The following is an 18,985-nucleotide window of genomic DNA, read 5'->3' as shown; positions in this document are numbered from 1 at the left end:
GTTACCATGGGTATTTTTGTCGTAGGAGCAAGTCCATGAGTGATGTCAGCGCAGAGGATGCTCAGAACTTGCGTCAGCTGCGTTACGAGGAGATGCAGAAAATAAAGTCACAGTTAAAAGAACAAGATCAGAAATGGCAGGATGTGAGTATTATTTTTATTGGGAGATGGGGAGGCAGGGAGGATGTATTTGTTTGACTCTTCCTTCTTTAAAAAGAGAGTCAGTATACTCAAGGGACGATTTTCCTTGCTATTCCAGATTTCAGTTCTGTAGAAAATGTGATGTTTTAACCATTTTGGTCTATTACTGCTACATATCTTAAAGGCCATTGTGTAAAACGGAAGCTGTTTGTCTTCTAATATTTTCTGTGAGTTCTCAAAAATGAGAAGCTGCTTCTGTGCAGTATAGGTAACTTGTTTACTTGCTTTGGTGGTTGAACTTGGCGTACGACTGTTACCGATGCTCATGAAAGGAAACACTTTGCTCAAGGTTTAGGGAGAACAGGGGAGCAGAGGGTCCAGCCCAGAGACTGGGTATCAGCAGGGAGAGAGGAAAGGGTTCTTAGAGTTAATAGAGGAGGTTTGGGGAGAAATACGAATTATAACTCAGTAATATTTTGGTTGAAAAAGCAGTTATCTAATGTGAATCAAAATTAGGTGTTTTTACAGCAATGACATTTGGATAAAGATTTAACCTTTAGTTTTGTCCCCGGCAGAAGGGAACTCTACCCTTTTAAAAAGCGTTAATTGTTTTACACCAAAGGAGTGTAAAGAAATACGATAGATAAACTACACAGAGCAGACCCAAAGAAGTCTGAGGACAACCTTTTGGTAAGAGGGTTGAGTGGTAGCATAAACAAAAGGGCTAGAGATAGTAAATCTTAATTTTCCAAGGAGTTAAAGATTACATAATACAGATGAAACCTCTGCCTTGGCCATGTTTCTAAATTCCAGTTCCTCTTTTATTTGGGAACGCATTTTAATTGTCAAGAAACAGAAATTCAGTGTCAGTTTGCCAAAATGCATGATGACTGAGGCTGAAAATGAGAGGTATGGAGGGTTTATCCCTTAGGTTAAGTCAGACGAAAATTCACGCTGGTTACCTTGTAGGACTAATGTGCACTGCTTTTGTTCTTTCTGAAAATAGTTCATATGGATTTCAGGCTGTTTTTTGAAGCAGGAATGGCCCTGTCTGCTCCCAAAGGGTATAAACCACACCTACTTTATGTGCCCTGGGGATGAGGTTCCTCTCAGTTTGAGAAGCTTACATGAGCTTCTGTTGGGGCTGCAGTGCCACTAGGAAGCATGGGATTTCTCTGTTTTGATGACATAGAAAAGTGGGTACCATCCAAACTGTCTTAACCCCTGGGTGTCAGAACCAGCTTAGGCTGCTAGGACTAATTTTAAAGGAGAATTAGGTTGATTGTCCTGGGGTCACCCAGCTAGGTGAGACTTAGGTTCCTGGATGTATGGAAAGCAGATGTCCACTTGTTCCCGTGTAATCCTCCTTACTGCCCTGTCTTTATGAGGAGTTGACCCGCTTTGAAATCACATACTTGAGGCTGGCTTCCCCATTAAAGCCTTTCCAAACTCCGCCTTCCCCTGCCTGGGATAGAAGTGATCACTTTCTCCTTTGGATCCCTGCTCTCTCACACAATCCTATCACACTCATTGTTGAACTTTATTTACCTGTCTGTCTTTCCCTCTAGACTGAGAGTTCCTTGAGGGGAAGTGCACCTTATTCATCTGTGTTTGTGGCCCCCTTGTCTCAAAGTAGGGATTGAACTCAGTATTTGTTAAACGTATGCTTCTACGTTTAGCCATTTTACAATCGCGTTTCTCTTCCAGTCTGACTAGTGAAACATGTCATTTTGTGTAAGAGCCAGATTATTGGAGTGAGATGGAAATGAATTTGAAACAGTTCCTGATCTTCTCTGACCTGGCATCTAATTACAAGCGTTTAGCATTCTTTGTGAAATGGGCAAGCGAGGCAGGCTACCTGGGAAAACAAAAATGGGGCCTATCTTATTAGGTCAGGGCTTTTAGACAGATACATGAGATAAAAGGCTTGGTACAGAAACGCTGGCTATAAAAAGCAAAATTAGGGCACCTTGGCATCAAAGTTGTAGTGAATAGTTTCAGCGATGTAATGGGATCCTCTGGCGCGCTCTCCCTGCTGGAGAGGGTGTGTAGAAATTCAGGTGTGCCTGTGCTGATGTGATTTTCTTCTGTCAGGACCTTGCAAAATGGAAAGATCGTCGGAAAAGCTACACTTCAGATTTGCAGAAGAAAAAAGAAGAGAGGGAAGAGATTGAGAAGCAGTCGCTTGAGAAGTCTGAGAGAAGATCTAAGACATTTAACGAAATGCTGCAGGACAGGTAATGAGGCTGAATGCATCTCAGGGTTGGAGATACCAGTGTTAGAAATAGATATTTTGTGTAAGTGTAGTGGGATGTACATGTGCACCAATATTAAACTGTCATTAAATGTGCATAACCTTCGAGCATTTTGCTCTGCAGTGAAAAAGCAGAGTATTGCTGTAATAAGTAGTGACTTGGATTAATGAAAGAAATGAGTCCTTAAGGGTGGTGTACGTAATTTCTTCATTTTACATTGTATATTCACATGCAGGATTGGCTATATATGCAGAAAATAAACAACTTTTTCTCCTTTTAAAGTAAATTTAGGAATGGAATGGTCGGATAAAACCAGCTCTTACTCTTAACTAAATTGTGTAAAAGTATAGCAAAGTTCTTTTTCATGTCTTCGTGGTGCAATTAAAATTGTATTTTTAAAGGAAGACTATATAAACATCAGTGTGAGGGTTTATTTTTTTTCATTGCAGCATAACAGGATAAAGGTCCAATTTTTACTTGCCTGTGGAGCAGTTACTATGTGAAACCTTGAGATATTTACAGGTCAGGGAGAAGGCAAATAGTCTTTAAGGATAATGTCAAAAAGGAAATGTGCTGTCAGGTGAAATTAAGCAAAGCTCCTTTGTCCCCTAGAAGCCAGTGGTAAACACAGTTTCATTCACTTAAACGCAATGCAGTTGGCTTGAGAGGTACTCCTTACTAAATGGTAGCCGTGAGACTGTTTCATCAGCCTCTCTATAGACAGGAATGGTGACTTTTAATCTGCAATAATTTTCCATGGAAATTCTATCAAGCTGTGTGAAATTATAGACTAACTTGATCTTAATGAAAGTCTGAGTCTTTTGTGGTCTTCTGTTTTTACGACGCTATTATAAATTGTGTACAAGAGAACTCTCAACCCTGTTAAGAAATCCACATCTTTGGAGGGTTCAAATTGGTCGTCAATTAGTTATCGTTATAGTGTGTTAATTTTGGAAGCGTTATACACTTGTGGATGAAATTTTGAATAATCCCTTATTAAAGTTTTCTTATTAAAGTTTCTTTACAATTGCATGTACTTCAGGGACTTTTTTTTAACCTCTTTAAGAAAAAAAAGTCAAGCTCTTAATCTTTCTTAGTGTGACATTAAAAAATTTGCATGTATTTATTCCCACATTCTCTTAATATTGTGTTATGATATGAAGTCAGTAGTCTTTTTGTTCCCACCCATTTTTTAATGTTAATGACCAAAATAACACCTGTCTCTCCACCTCTGTGTGTCAAATGCCTAACTTTGTGGTTTTGGTGTTTCTTTCTGCTAAGGGAGTCCCCAAATCAGATGTCTACAGTGACATCGAGGAGGAAACTGTATTCTTCTGATGATGGAGTGAATGAAGAAAAACTTCCCCCTATGCTGACTATGTCCGAAGTAAGTTCCCAGAGTGAGAGAGTAGAAGAGAAGGGAACCACTTATCCGACGGAAATTCCTAAGCAAGATTCTACAGCTTTTGCAAAAAGGGAGGCTACTATCACAGCTGAAATTCAGCTTCCTTCGAAAAGCCCCGTGGAAGAACAACGCCCAGCCTCTTTGTCTTCTCAGCATTCACGACAAATGGAGTCAACTCGAGTTTCAGCTGCTCTCCCTAGAAGTTACCAGAAAACTGATGCGGCCAGGTTAACGTCTGTGGTCACACCGAGACCTTTTGGATCTCAGTCAAGGGGAATCTCATCACTCCCGAGATCCTACACGGTAAACGTGTTTCTACTTCACTTAGTCTGTTCGCCAGCGCAAAATACCGGTGAACTTGTGCAGAGGTTTGAGTTACAGATACTTGATGGGTAAAATGTATATAACTTGTATATAAAGCAATTGTATTTTTACCAATTTAGATTCAATAGACATTTAATGCTTAAAATATAGCAACGATGCAGAACTGATTAAACTTTAAATTCAATGAAAGTCGAGCTGATACATTTTAAAAAATAAGTAATCTACATTCTAAGGCAGAGCATTTATTTTTTAGTGTCATATTTTCTCAAATATATCTTTTGTAAAGTATTAGGTTGCACTGTATGAAGTTGCCAATAGTCAGTTCTTTTTGACCTACAAAACAGCAATTTCATGTGGTTTAACCTAAATATTTTCAGGTGATTATGCACAAAGTTCTATTTTTCCTGATTTCCCACTTCATTAGAACTTGATATATTTGATTATAGTTATTAAAATGTATCTCATGGTTCAAAAAATACATATTTTTATTGGGGTTTTAAAGGATATAGACTCATTTGCCCTGAGAATGAAGCAGGGCTGAAAGTGAGTGTATTATTTTGAATTATTTAAAAGGAAGCAATACAGTCTTGAGCACATTGGTGTTCAAATTCCTTTTACCTCTGCCAATGAGGAATCCTAAAATTCGAAAATAGAAAAAATTTGATTAAAAAAATTCAAGATGAGGGAAGCCTGCCTAAACTAGCCAGAAAAACCGCTGACCATTATATTAAGTAAATACAGGCATATTTGACAACATAAAAATTAAATTTATATGGTAGACACCATTAATGTAGTCCAAAAGACAATTTATGTAGGCTCAGAAAAATATTAGTAAAATGTATTTTATATATAGGTTTACTATCCCTAAGATTTAAAATGCAAATTGATAAGGAAAGATAAACAGTAGAAAAGTGAATATAGAAATGAATAGTTCAAGGGAGAGGGAATTTAAATGGTTGGTAACATAAAGTACATAGAAGCATGTTCAGTCTCATTAGAGCAAGAATGAGCTGTACAACTTTTCACCCATGAGATTGACAAAGATTTAAAACATTCAAAACGTCTAGTGTTGGCAAGGATGCAGGGACAGAGACATTCTTATACATTACTTTGGGAGTGCATTGCTACAATTTTTAAAGATATATATATATATAAATAAATTATATTTTATACTACATACATAAAATATTCTTTCGTCCGGCAAGTCTACTTTTGGGAATCTGTGCTATAAAAATATTCTGGTTATAAAGAGATGTGCAATATTTTTGGTACACTTTAAATGACATTGAATGCATATCAAATGAATAAATTGTAGAGATCCATAGTGTGAAGTATTCAATTGATCTAGTTTAGATTTCTGTCTGTTGACCTGGAGTGATGTGGATGGTCAAAGCAAGTTTCAGAGGTCTGTTTATAAAATAAACACTTTTGTAAAAAATAACTACTCCTACCACTTCATATGTACGGATCTGTTAGTGTGAAACCATGCGCCAAGCTTTTAGTAGGAGTTACTTTGCTGAGGGAGGTATATATTACTTTCATTACTTTAAAGTATTAATTTAATGTATATGCTTTTTAAATAGAAATCTAACAGAATACGAAGTTTAAAATGATGTTTCCTATTTAGATGGATGATTCTTGGAAGTATAATGGAGACGTAGAAGGCATTAAGAGAACCCAAAGCAGTTCGGTCAGCATCTCTGTGCAAAGACCTGACACGAGCCAGCTTGCGTCCAGGTCATCCAGCGAAACAGAGGCATCAGCACCCAGAGAAAGTGTGATGAGGCTGCTCTCTCCTACGCCCACCTTCTCATCTCCTTCCCAGGGCCAGGCTGCCACTTCGAAAGACACGTTATCTTCAACATCTAGCCCTGATTTAACGTCTGAGCTTGGAGAAGGGAGAAGCTCACCACAGACAGAGGTCTCAAGATCACAGGTGGGTTTGGGAAGGCTTTTCAATCACCTGCTGCCCAGAAACATAAGTAATTAAATCAGGAAACCACGTTTCTAACCTCTAGGCACTACAGTCTGGGCTGATAATGTAGAAATGACATTGCATTTTATTTGTAACAGATCTTGGCGGAAGTAGATCTCTTCCAACTCTGAGTTGATGGATCCAGATGACCCTTGTGATATGGGTGTATGGAGACTTTTTGGACCAGTCTCCCTGGAGTTGGCTGGCTTTGCTCTCTACTCCCCGTTTCAGCAGCTGTTGCCTTGCACCGTTAGCACTCAGTAGTCCGGGTTTGGGTGCAGGAGTCACTCAGGAGGTTTTAGATGCAGGTCTAATAGAAAATGGGCAATAAAAGCCCCTTCTCAGGGAAGTGAACTGACCACAAGGAGAAACTGGTACACATGAGAGGGGAACTTCTTTCTCTACCATATGAAAAATCCTAGTGACTTTCAATACTAATTTGTACTTTGGGAAGCCTAGAATTTTGTACCACTCCTTTTCTTTTAAGGGGAATATTGAGGCTTAGTTACAGTATGACAATTGCGTTCTTTAACATTTGGAGTCCAAACAAAATATACCATCAGATGAAGAAGGACTGGGGGCATTTGTAGTTTTTCCTACTTAAAATCCCACAGATGACTTTAAGAGAATTATTAGGTAATAAATGTTCTTTTAGTTATGTTTTACACATAGGCTAAAGAGTTGTTGCTTGTCTAGAGAAGAGAAAGAAACTTTTCTCTTTTAGAGAAAAACCTTCAATAAGCAATTTGATAGTTGTATGAACCCCTTAGTGTGGAGATGCTTTTATGGTTCTGTGGCTTAGTCCAGCATTTTCTGATGCCTTACTAAAGTGTATTTTTTTCCCAAGGCACAACATCAAGTATGTAACTTGGCCCAAGTTATATTAATGAAATATCTTTGTGTAAAATATGATACAGCATATTTTAGTATCGTTAGTTTTTATTAGTACAGGAAAGCTTTACAAGTTTAAAGTAAGCTTTTTTTCGTTGTGATTATGAAGTACTCTGTGCTTGAGAAAACTTGGAAATGCAGGAAAACATACATAACAAAAATGACTTGGTAATCCCATCATTTAGAGATACTCTGTAGCATTTAGATATATTTCTTTCAGTTTTCCCATGTATATTTACAAACATATCTAAATCCAGTCTCTCCAGGTTGCTAAAATCATTGGTTGTGAATTATTTTTTTAACTTCACTTTTAAAGAATTGGGAATACGTAATTAGCATCATAAGTCTCAGTGGATGAGGACTGTAGCCTCTGTTATGCTTGGGGAACATAAGGTACCATGGATGAATAATAAAGAGAGAAGCAAGGTGTCTTTTGTTTTATGGACTTGCCTGTTTGCCTTCGCCTTTTCAAACAGCAAATCCCACGAAACAGCCTGATTATTGTACTGTGTGCTCAATGGTGGTAACTCCTTCAGGGTGGCAGTTGACTAGCTGCATCAGTGGATTAAGAAAAAGAGGGTGTGGGTGTGGCTTCCAGGTTAGAGCAGTTCAGAGGAATGTGAGTTAACATGGTGTGGTTTCAGGTTTTATCATTAGTGGATTTATGCTCTTTAGTCACCCAACTTGAAATGGAATGCTACCGGGCAAAATTAGGCTTGACTTAATAAGTGGAGCAATTGGAATTCTTGAACGAATGTATGTATCGTATGGTGACTTGCCTATCCCTGAGATGCTTGGTGTGTCCACGTCTGCACTCTGAGGAAAGTAGCTTATGTAGCATCACCCTGCTCTTGTCACTGAGAAGGAGCTGACTGACTTGGGAAAAGGGCTGGGAATGCACAAAACAGCCTAGGACCAGTATGGCCAGGGCATACGCAACACTCCTCCAAACTACCTAGTCCTAGGAGTTCAGAAAAATAAAACGTGGTGTCTGGCTGAACATCTAGATGTCTTTCTCTCTCTTTTTTTTTTTTTTTTTTTTTTTTGGTACGCGGGCCTCTCACTGTTGTGGCCTCTCCCGTTGCGGAGCGCAGGCTCAGCGGCCATGGCTCACGGGTCCAGCCGCTCCACAGCATGTGGGATCTTCCCGGACCGGAGCACGAACCCGTGTCCCCTGCATCGGCAGGCGGACTCTCAACCACTGCGCCACCAGAGAAGCCCGATGTCGTTCTCTTTTAATTGAAGCGTACTTGATTTACAATATTATATTAGTTTCAGGTAGACGTCTTGGTAGCTTTGTAGAAGAGTGTTCTTCAGGTCCTCTTCCTTACTCACACTTGTGCTGGCAGTGTCCTTTCATTTCTTCCTACAGCATCTCCCTTGATGTTGTTACCCTTTTCTATCCCTGCTTCCGCTCCCCTAATTCCAGCCCTTTCCCTCATCCGTGCAAACACTTAGTAAATAGTCACGTTTTTGTGCGTTCTACACAAGGCTGGCACCAGATTAATCTGCATGATGCCGGGCTGGACTGGGTAATTTCTCTGCTTCAAAGCCCCCAGTGGCATGCTGTGGTCTGTTCAGTGAAGTTCAAAGCACTCAGGGGAACACAGAGGTCTCTCATGACTGTTCCCAAACTCCCTTTGTAGTGCCGAAACGGCTAATGTTTACTGAGTAGCTGCTATGCCGACCAGGCTTCGCAAGGCATTGTTTTATTTAATCCTCACAGTGACCCTCTTATTGCTGTTTTGTAGCCATGAAAATGGAGGCATGAAGTGGTCATGTTACTTGCCCAAGGCCATGCAGCATAGCGAGTGGTGGAGTCAGGATTTGAACTCAGTTAGTTTGTCTCAAGATTGCCTTCACTGCCCTGTGTTGTGAGAAAGAGAGCGGAAGCAGGTGATATCTAGCCACATGAGTCTGCTTGATATTTCTGGAACATACCCTATACTTTCATGAACACATCATATATATTTTTATTCTTATTGTTGCCCTATTTAAAAATGTTCATTTCACCCATCTCTGTGTTTTGAAGTTCTCCTGTTCCTTCAAAGCACAGGAGGCTCGGTTCCTTCATGGATCAAGAGATCGCCTCCCCCTTGTTGGAACTGAACTTCCTACCCTTGCAAGTTTCATTCACTGAATGCTTCCTTTTCCATATGTTCGTTTCTCCTTCTCTGGTATTGTTTATACCCTCCATAGCCTTTACCCATAGTTGGCACTTAAGTATTTATTGACTTGAATTACATTCAAGGCCTTGATTACTAGACTGAAGTATGAACTTGATTCAGCAGGTAATTTAGGTCTTTATAGGTTCTTTAAGATTAAGGAGTGTTTTAGGAATGTGAGCACTGTGATGCTATATAGAATTATTTGAAGGAGGCGAAATCTGGGGGCAGAGATGGGCTAGGAGCCTCTCACAGAATTGTGGTAAGAAGGGAGTTCATGGCATAAAGAAGCAAAGACTTAATGAGGGAAGAGCTTAAATGACCTCGTTTAAAATCTGCCCAGGAGTTTCTTTCTCACCTCCATTGCTAGTCTGGAGTTCTGTTTCTCTCTCTTCCCTTTTCTCACAGACTTCTCTTATGGTACTGCTTCTTTTCCAGCCTCCCCTGACAGACTGGGCTGCCAGGGCAATTCTTGGGGCACCCGAACAAGGGGAGGCAGTGGGACTCCCAGAGTCCTCCGTCCCGCTCCAGCTGCCTCACAGATGTGGCTTTTCCCCCAAATTGGTGTTGCATACAGGGTTTTGTTTTGTTTTGTCTTGTCCAAGCCTTCTGCCCCCAAATCTCATCCAAATCCACATTTCAGGACCTTTGCCCCAGATTTTTAAATCAGAACCCAGAAATAGGATGATACATGTGGAAGGAAGGAAGATTTTTATACTTCCTAATGCCCAAGTCTACGAGAGTACCTCTTTTAAGAGTACCCAGGGTTTACCTTATCACATCTACCTCCTGTGCATTTTACCTGCTTGTCACCTTCACTAGACCCCTACCCTACCTAAGGGTAGGAAGCAAGCCTGTTGTGCTCACTGTTAGTACGGTGCCTGGATCTGTAATTATACGTTGAATGCTGACCGAGTTCTATTAGCTTTAGAGCTACATGTGTGAGAGTTAAACAGGATTTTCTTTAGTTGATCTGGAAACTGCCTAACCAGCATATATTACATGTATAACATTGTTTCCATGGGAAAAAGAAGATAATTACTGGCCATCAACCATGTGGCTTGGCACCTTTTAAAATGTTTCATTTAATTCTCTCAATAACCTACCAAAGTAGGTGGTATTATACTCACTTTCACCAGTGAAATACTTGAGAGTTGAAAGTTATGTAACACACCCTAGGCTAGTTAAATGCTTAGGCCACATTTGCAACTTCTCCGACCCCGATTTTTTTTTGAAATGTGACATGCTTAAATTTGAGAACTGCCTTAAAACACCAAATGTTGACTTAATTTAACTTGGCCATGTCTCTAGAATTTTAGAGCCAATATGGACTGAAATATCTTCTGGTTCATAAAGAGAAAATCATTCTTAAAATTATTTTGAGGAAAGGTAGATATTTATCAAAACTTACCCGAACTTAATCTAATTCTGAGGTGCAGACTTCAGACTCTACCCAGCAGGCAATAAGGAGCTACCAGCAATTTTAAAACAGGGTATGATATAATAATTGGTATTTTCTATAACTAAAGTTCTGGCAGATGTGAGCAAGATGGGGGGAAAGAAGTGCTGGAGGCAAGAGAGCCAGTTAGGAGGTGACCCACAGCAACTTAGAGGGGAAACCGTGACCTGAGTTCAGATGAGAGCATGAAGGAGAATGGAAGGATGGGATGGTTCCGGATGGATTTATGGCTTGTGGACTTGCTGACACTTTATTAAGTGCATGTGTGTGGTGGTGCTTGGGAGACCATTGTGTAGAGGTTGTGTGGGGAGCACTTAGGGGAAGGAAGGGGAAAGAGGCCCAGAAAGAACCTGATGTTTCTAGCTTGGGTATCTGGTTAGACAGTGATGTGATTAACCAACATGTGAAAAGCAAGAGGTGGAAGAGCAGGTTTGGGGGGGAAGATAATGAATTTAATTCTGAGTATGTTGGGCGTAGATAGTAGTTGATGACAATGCATGAGGTTGACTCAGGAAAACATGTGGTCAGGAAGGTGGGAGACTGACTAGGGGTGAAGAAGAGCAACAAAGAGAAAATAGAATAAAGAGGAACACACTAATGAAGCTGAGAGGTGGCCAGAGGGATAGAGGAAAAAGGCAGGAGAAAGTGGAATAATGGGTGACTTGGAAGACCGTTACCCGTAAGCAAGAATAGTTTGTAGTGCCTGATGGCATGAGGGCCGAAAATGGATTTGGTAGGTAAGAGCTAAGCTGGGGAGTGGGTTGACTCAAGTGGTAGAGCTGGAAACACCACCTGCTTCTTTGGAACGGATAATGGAGAGGGGAAACAAGTAGGTATAGACGCATCTTTGGTGAAGGAGAGTAGCTCCAGTGCCAGAGCTGCACCATGAGTTGAGGGCTACTCACTATGTTCTCGTTCCACTAAGACCCTGAAAAAAGAAACTGAAGAGCCGTGTAACAAAAATCAAAGATTATGTATTTCCTCTGTTATTTGTGATTTTACAGCCTGGATCTACTTTCAGTGTTATTTGGTTTTATCAACTTAAGTAGACTTTCTTTAAGGGAACATGTTCATCTAATTGAAAAAGTTTGAGGAGAATGGCCATCTGATTGACCCTGTTGTTTATTGATTCCCATCTGTGTTGATACGAGAATCTTAATTCATCAGATCTCATAAAAATAAATCTTACCATTGCTATGCCAGATCACCATGTCATTATTTTAAAATCTCAGATTTAAGTGTATATTTCTGTTTAAATTGTACCTAAATTAAGGGAAGTTATTTTTATTTTAGATGCTGATATGTTGGTGACTGTATTTTATCTTTCCCAGAATAGGCAACTGTAACCACTTGGAATAGTTCTTTATCAGTCATCAAGAATCTAGATTTCTCCCAATAATTTATATTCCTGGTTCCATCCAGTTCAAAAGGAAATTCCCACAGTGTCATCTTCTGAAACACGGACCCTTTGTAGAATACTCACATGGCATATATCTTGCAAAGAAAAATAAGGAAGTAGAAATCCTAATCATTGTTGAATAGTTTATGCTTGACTATAATTATAGATATATTCACCTGCAAAAAGTCTCAAGGATAATTTAATTCAAGAACCCAGGATTCCACAGAGATGCCAGAGAGACTGTCATGGTGGGGAGGCCATGCAAGAGGGGCCTCTGGGGCCCTTTCCCTGAACTGCCACCACCTACTTTAATCCTTTCTGTGATGTGGGAGGGAGATGGTCTGCATTGGAAGATAGGGTTTTGAAAACAGAAAGCTTTAAAATTAATGTCGTTGTGAGAGAAAATTCTCTGGAAGACTCAGTGACATGCCTGAGGCCACCTGGCCATTGACAGAAATAGTCCTGTAAGTGCTCACATGGTTCTCTCTCCTTTGCCTGTGTGCACTCCCAGGACCCACGTAACAGGCTGCCAGGCTGTAGCCACAGTAAGGCTGACCTCCTCTATTAACTATTTCAGAGAGGTGGTTATTTGCCTTTTTATTATGTTCAAGTAGAGATTTATCTCCAAGGTAAGAGCAGTCCTTTGGAGGACAGTTCTTCTGGTCTAATACAATTGTGACACTCTGCCATCTAGAGATTAAGCTCATTCTCTTTTATCCTATGTTTGGTGGAAAAGGGTAATGTTCACTTGCTCTCTCCCACAAAGTATTCTTTATTGTAGTTTGAAACTATTTATTAAAACTCCATCCTGTCTCTTATTCTTCAAGATAAAAAAACCTCAATTAGTGTCTTGGAATTTCTAACCCATCATTTGTCTCTGTGCCCTTATATAGCAATAGATTCTGCACTCTAATTGGCTTTAGGTCAGAATTTGGCGGGGGGAGTAGAGTGGGGTAAAAGTGGTGAAGACGACTGTTTATTTTCATTGAGTCATCTCTAATTTAAGTGTGTGGTGGTTTTGGTTAAGGAGTAGAACTAACCAGTAATTTTTTCTATTCATAGCAGAGTTTTGATATACTCTGGAGATTGGTATCCAGCAGGCTGATCATTAATGACTGTTCTCACCGTCTACATCTGGGTTCCCATATTTCAACTGCTTTACATGATGTCTGATGGAAACGTTTCTATATTATTAGCTACAAGTTTTTTCTTAAAAAATTCCATACCCACTTTGAAGAGTCAGTAATTGTTTCTTGAGAGCAAGGACCATGCCTAATTCATCTTCATTTCCCAAGTGTTTTATGCAGAATAGATGCACAATAAATGTACGTTGAACAAATGAGCAAGTGTGTATTGTTACAACACTAATTGCTCATATCCATACAATACAGTAAGTTCTTGATCCTTTATTCAATGCCTTCCTTGTCTTCTAATTCTTATATAATATCACAGTGTTTCTTAGAATATAGTCACTTAGATTTCAAACTTGTTCTAAAGGTAGAAAAACTCATGAATTGCCCTGTTGGTCCTAGGTCTGGACTTAACTGCTAAATTAAAATAGAGGAGTTATAAGCCTTTTTCTGGAAAATAAAGTGGCTTTAGGAAGAATTTTTCTTTTTAAACAGTTAAATCTAAGTTCTTGATAATTATGAATCAAAGAACTGGAAACACTAGTCTGGGAAACACATGCTGAATTTTATGTCTGCTGTTTACCCAAAACAAAAAATGTAAATTATGGAAGTTAATTAAAATTTTCACAGACCTAGTATACTGTAGTGTAAAACTTAAAATATTTGTTTTGGAAAATGGCCTAAGAAAGTCCTTGAAACTGAGAATTTGTGGCTGTGGACTGTAGGGATGGAGATGAAAATAGAGGTCTGCCTGTTGTCCAAGTTCTGGGGCCTGCGGGCTGTTGTTACTTCAAGGAGGTTGTGGCCTGGAGCTCATGGTGTCTCAGTGGGGCCCTCTTGGCATCTTACGGGTGGTTCCTCAGGCATGACCCAGTTCTGCATTTTGTAGCAAATGTAGCAGCTCTGCCTTTACCGCTCGACCTTCATGCAGCAGTAGGACAAGCAAAAATGCCTTGCCAAACTTTCAGATACCCATTCGGGGGTGGTACCAGTCCTAGATGAGTGATTCTGGTAGCTGAATTTTGTGTCTATGAACCCCTCAAAATTATTTGGCTAAATATATTGAATGTTGGAGGTAGTTTAAGTATTGTGACATTTTAAAAATAAATGATTTAAATCTTTTTTTGCATTTTCAAAGATGCCATTTTATTGCAATGTATTGAGATATGTGTAAATTTTAAAGGTACAGCATGTTAATTTGATACACTTATATATTGTTATGTGACTGCTGTTGTAGTGATAATTAACATCTCTCACATTACATAATTATCCTTTCTTTTTAGTGGTTGGAAGTTCTAGTCTCTTAGCAAATTTCATTATAATAAGATATTGTTTGTACTCACAGTACTGTGTATTAGATCTCTAGGGCTCATTTACTATTCACTGGAAGTTTGTACCCTTAAACAACATCTGCCCTGTCCCCTCACACCCATCCCCTGGTAACCACCACTTTACTCTGTTTTATGAGTTTGGCTTTTAGACTACACGTATAAGTGATATCATACGTACTTGTCTTCCTCTGTCTGACTTACCTCACTTAGCATAATGTGCTCAAGGTTCATCCATGTTGTCACAGATGGCAGGATGTCCTTTTTCTCATGGCTGAATTCCATTGTGTGTGTGTGTGTGTATACACACACACACACACACACACACACACACACACCCCACATCTCACTCAGCTTCATTCCTGGGTTATAAAAAATGGTCTGTAACTTAGACCCAACTGTATGGTGGGCAAAAGCCTAAGCTTTATCAATATAAATCAACTGATTTATAGTATGCACGTGAAGAAAAATATCTATGGATATGACGATTTCCCTGATTTTAGCAGCAAAATAATAAACTCAGAGATATTTATGTAAGTAAAGGTTTTACCAAACCCAAGGGGAAAAGAATGAAGCTTCCGGTTTATCATGAAATAATTCAAGTGTACCTTGCGTGCAGCCTCCCTTCTTTCACGGATAGACTTTCCTCCACGTGGGTGCCAGGGACACTTGATCCCACCGTTTCATGTTTGTTTTCAGGATCAGTTCAGTGATATGAGAATCAGCATAAACCAGACGCCTGGGAACAGCCTTGACTTTGGATTTACAGTAAAATGGGATTTTTCCAGGATCTTCGTAGCATCAGTCGAACCAGGTAAATCATAGATTGAGCTCTCCTGAAGTTTCTTCTCCTTTGTTGTCCTGTGCTGTTCAAAAAGCCCCCAGAGAAATTAGTTTATTTGATAGAGGAAGAGAGAACACATGTGAAAAATGCAGCAGTAAAGTGAAGAGGCGCATCCTCTTCCCAGAGGCTGATAGTTGGAGTTACAAATTACATATTGTTTGATCTTGCCTCGTTAATTTTAGTTTTGAAGAGTCGTAATTTTGTGACTTTTACAGACTTCAATTATCAAAACTTTAGGCTTAATATTTGGAAATACTAACAAACGACGCTAAATTGAAGAGCCAGAAAGAACTTTCCCTGATCATTTGTGTTTGTGATGGATACATAGGTGCTATATAATGAATATTTTCGGAGCGTCCTAATGTATCTGTTGCCCAAGGACTCCTGAGGATGCTTTGGGACTTTTACGAAAGCACTGCCCCTCCTCCACCAAATCAAGCCCAGAAACTCTTAGCAAAATATTACAAGACCTAAAATGAAAACGAAAGCTATTGTATTTATGAGGAGTTCCTCATTTACATCTTTTAGCTATATAAAAATGCATGTGAACTTTGGTTATTTCTTTGAAATTTCAAGGCTGCTTTAATTAGATAATGGTAAGTAGTAATTTTAAGCCATTTTAAGCGGCTCTGTTTTTTTCTCCATTCTAGAGTGCATCTGGCTTTGGAAGCTCAGCTAAAGCGGAATATATATTTCACATTTTTAATTTAAAAATAATTTAAAATTTTCTTCCTTGGGGGTTAATAAAGAAATTTTATTGAACAGATGGGTTTATCATTTCCCTTTAAACGTTAAGGAAGATACATTCTATAGGATTAAAAAATGCCTTTGGTTGCTTTGTAATGTTGTAGCTACTCAAATATTTGATAACTTTAAGAAATTTTGTGACTCATCTGCACCTGAAAAGAATATGAGAAGTGATTAGGTGAGATTAAGAAGTCATTTTTTCTCTTAATTTAAATAAGCAGTGACTAGTAGGACATGTTTTTATTTTTTATTGGTAGTTTAATTTATTTTGCTTTATTTAGGTAGCCCAGCAGAATTTTCTCAGCTACAGGTAGATGATGAAATTATTGCTATCAACAACACTAAGTTTTCACATAAGGACACAAAAGAGTGGGAGGAAACCATGGCTAATGCTCAGGAAACTGGAAACCTAGTAATGGATATCAGGCGCTATGGAAAGTCTGGTGAGTTGGTTATACCACCGTGTTTGGCTTTCTAAATTGGGAACTGGTCTTTGGCAAGTGGTTATAACAGCTCGCTTCAATAACGTTTTCTTCTCTCTTCGTTTCACTTTTTTATTTTTTGGCTTAAAGATGTTTTGTGGTTATGTCGAGACAAGTCTTGAATGATGCTTCTTTGGATGTTCTGTCTGAAAGCTTTTCACTAGCAAATTTACTGAATTCTGCATTATTTATTGACTGATTTATATGCTGGACTGGCTTTGAATGCACACATCAGCTGAAGGCTCTTGTAATTATATCTGCGTTTGGAAGTCATATGATGATGTTGAATATTAAAAATTACACCATGGTTTCACTTCCTCTACAGCATCATGACTGTAACTGGTATAAGAGAGAGCACAGTAGGTCAATATCCCAGTTGTTCATTCACGAAGAACTTTCGATGTACATTTCATTATTGTGTTGCTTAATTGTTGAGGTTAGATGGGGAAGGGCGTTAAGCCTTCCAGACCTACCAACTTATGATATCAAAATATAATACCCAGTCCTGGTTTACAGAAAGATTCAGCAAATTTGCCAGTCTTTTCACTATTAACATGCTCTAACCCTCTGTTTTTGGAAGGTGATCTGTTGGTAAAAGGCCTAAACTCTTCATTTCTTTCACACACTATCTGACTTGTTTGTCTTCTGTGTGTGTATTTTGTATATGTACATTCAGTACTTCGTTCTTTCAACTTCAACATTTACGTGTACTCATTTCTTGATCTTCGTGTACCAATCAGACTGGGGCAAAGACCAGCCTTCCCTGCCATTTACACGGCATAAAACCCTCAATCTCACCAGTATGGCTACCAAAATTATAGGTTCACCTGAAACAAAGTGGATTGATGCAACTTCTGGAATTTACAGCTCAGACAAATCTTCAAATCTATCAATAACAGCTGATTTCTCAGAAAGCCTTCAGAATTCTGTAAGTATTTCGAGAAGTGGGAGTATTTGGGTAGAGCAGAGCAACTATAGGAAGTGTGTTTGTGGGGGGAAAGAATCTGCTTTCTTTGAACAATTTTGATGCTGTTTTAAAAACAGATAATTGAATAAGGTAATTTATAGTAATGAGAATAAAATATATTTTTGAAAATCGTAAGGCACTACTCATTAATAATTTAGAGTAATAGTTATATAATGAAAAAAATCAAAAGACCCCATAGTGATGTTTTGTAGGGTTTTTTTTTTTAAACATACATTTATTTATTTATTATTTATTTATTTATTTATGGCTGTGTCAGGTCTTAGTTGCAGCGGGTGGGCTCTTTGTTGCAGCGCGTGGGTTCTGTAGTTGTGATGGGCAGGCTCAGTTGCCCCGTGGCCTGTGGGATCTTAGTAACCTGACCAGGGATCGAACCCACATCCCCTGCACTAGAAGGTGGATTCTTAACCACTGGACCACCAGGAAAGTCCCTGCAGGTGTTTCTTACCAATCCTTCATCATTATACCCCTCTCTCAGATCTTTGTGAATGTGAAGTAGTTAATTATGTAAAATTATACACTATAACTTTTCTATGCTTTCCTTAGTCTTTACTGGTAAAATAGATATAGTAATTGTGTGCAGTTTTAAAACCTCATGAAGCAGTTTTAGTCCTTGTGTGGATGAATGTGATGGGTAGACTTACATATGTGGTTAAGAGATACACAGTTACATTAATTGATTTAAAATAATTATAATGTAGAAAATTTCTAATTATCAAAGTAATAGTTAAATTTAAATTTGCAAATAAATGTGTTTATATTGACTCCCTAGATATAATGGCTGTTATCCCAAGATGCTCCCTTTCATATAATAAGGAGATCCTGCTACCTTGTATAAGAAAAGTTTAAATGTTAGAGAATCCTATATGACTGTGTTGCTTACTCATAAATATAAACCGAATGGACCAATGATTATTTGGCCCATCATGTTTCTTGGAAAATTAATGACTGATTGAACTTAAAGCTATTCATGCTTACAGTTGGTCATTAATTCTTCCACAAATATTGAAGAACAATGAAAAAATTATGTTTCTATTATATGTGAAAGGCTGTAAAGAATATATTAATACTGTGAAAAATTCATGTCATTAGAAGATATTTTCACTAATGAGAAATGCATTATTTAAGCTTGAAGTCCAACTGGAGAGAATGTTGTTAACTGGCATTTTTATCCTTTCTAGAATACTGAATCAAAGGAAATTAATGGAATTCGTGATGAAAGCAATACTTTTGAATCAAAAGGTAAACATTACCATAATAGCTTACATTTATAATATAGGAGAAGTCATTGCACTCAAGTTCTGCTACTATAAAAATTAATATCTGTGAGTGAAAGCAAAACTGATCTACTGCAAGTTGAAACTCAGAGGTTAGCGCATAGATCCAATTGCAGCCAGGTGGAAGGGCATTCAGTTCCAGTGTTGAAGAGTCCAGGAACTGCAAACAAAGCTTTGGC

General features: G+C 38.7%; 1 protein-coding gene across 12 annotated transcripts in view; it reads left to right on the top strand.

Annotated features, from left to right (window-relative positions):
* The window catches only part of LMO7 (LIM domain 7), a 200,895-nt gene that overhangs the window by 161,771 nt on the left and 20,139 nt on the right, over nt 1-18,985 (top strand). For 8 of the 12 annotated variants that reach the window (XM_027116060.1, XM_027116056.1, XM_027116057.1 and 5 more), the window contains 8 exons: nt 26-143; nt 2,235-2,377; nt 3,677-4,103; nt 5,752-6,060; nt 15,171-15,285; nt 16,344-16,505; nt 17,285-17,472; nt 18,711-18,771. In XM_027116060.1, coding sequence (XP_026971861.1) covers nt 26-143; nt 2,235-2,377; nt 3,677-4,103; nt 5,752-6,060; nt 15,171-15,285; nt 16,344-16,505; nt 17,285-17,472; nt 18,711-18,771 — 1,523 coding nt within the window. The remainder of the gene's footprint in view (nt 1-25; nt 144-2,234; nt 2,378-3,676; nt 4,104-5,751; nt 6,061-15,170; nt 15,286-16,343; nt 16,506-17,284; nt 17,473-18,710; nt 18,772-18,985) is intronic. The other 4 variants (XM_027116066.1, XM_027116058.1, XM_027116064.1 and 1 more) reach the window with 2 other exon arrangements.

This window comes from Aethalodelphis obliquidens, unplaced genomic scaffold, assembly GCF_003676395.1.
Source record: "Aethalodelphis obliquidens isolate GAN/ISIS:26980383/991018 unplaced genomic scaffold, ASM367639v1 scaffold15, whole genome shotgun sequence".
Classification (NCBI taxonomy): Eukaryota; Metazoa; Chordata; class Mammalia; order Artiodactyla; family Delphinidae; genus Aethalodelphis; species Aethalodelphis obliquidens.
The sequence above is the reverse complement of the archived record's forward strand: the minus strand, read 5'-3'. Positions and strand labels throughout refer to the sequence as shown.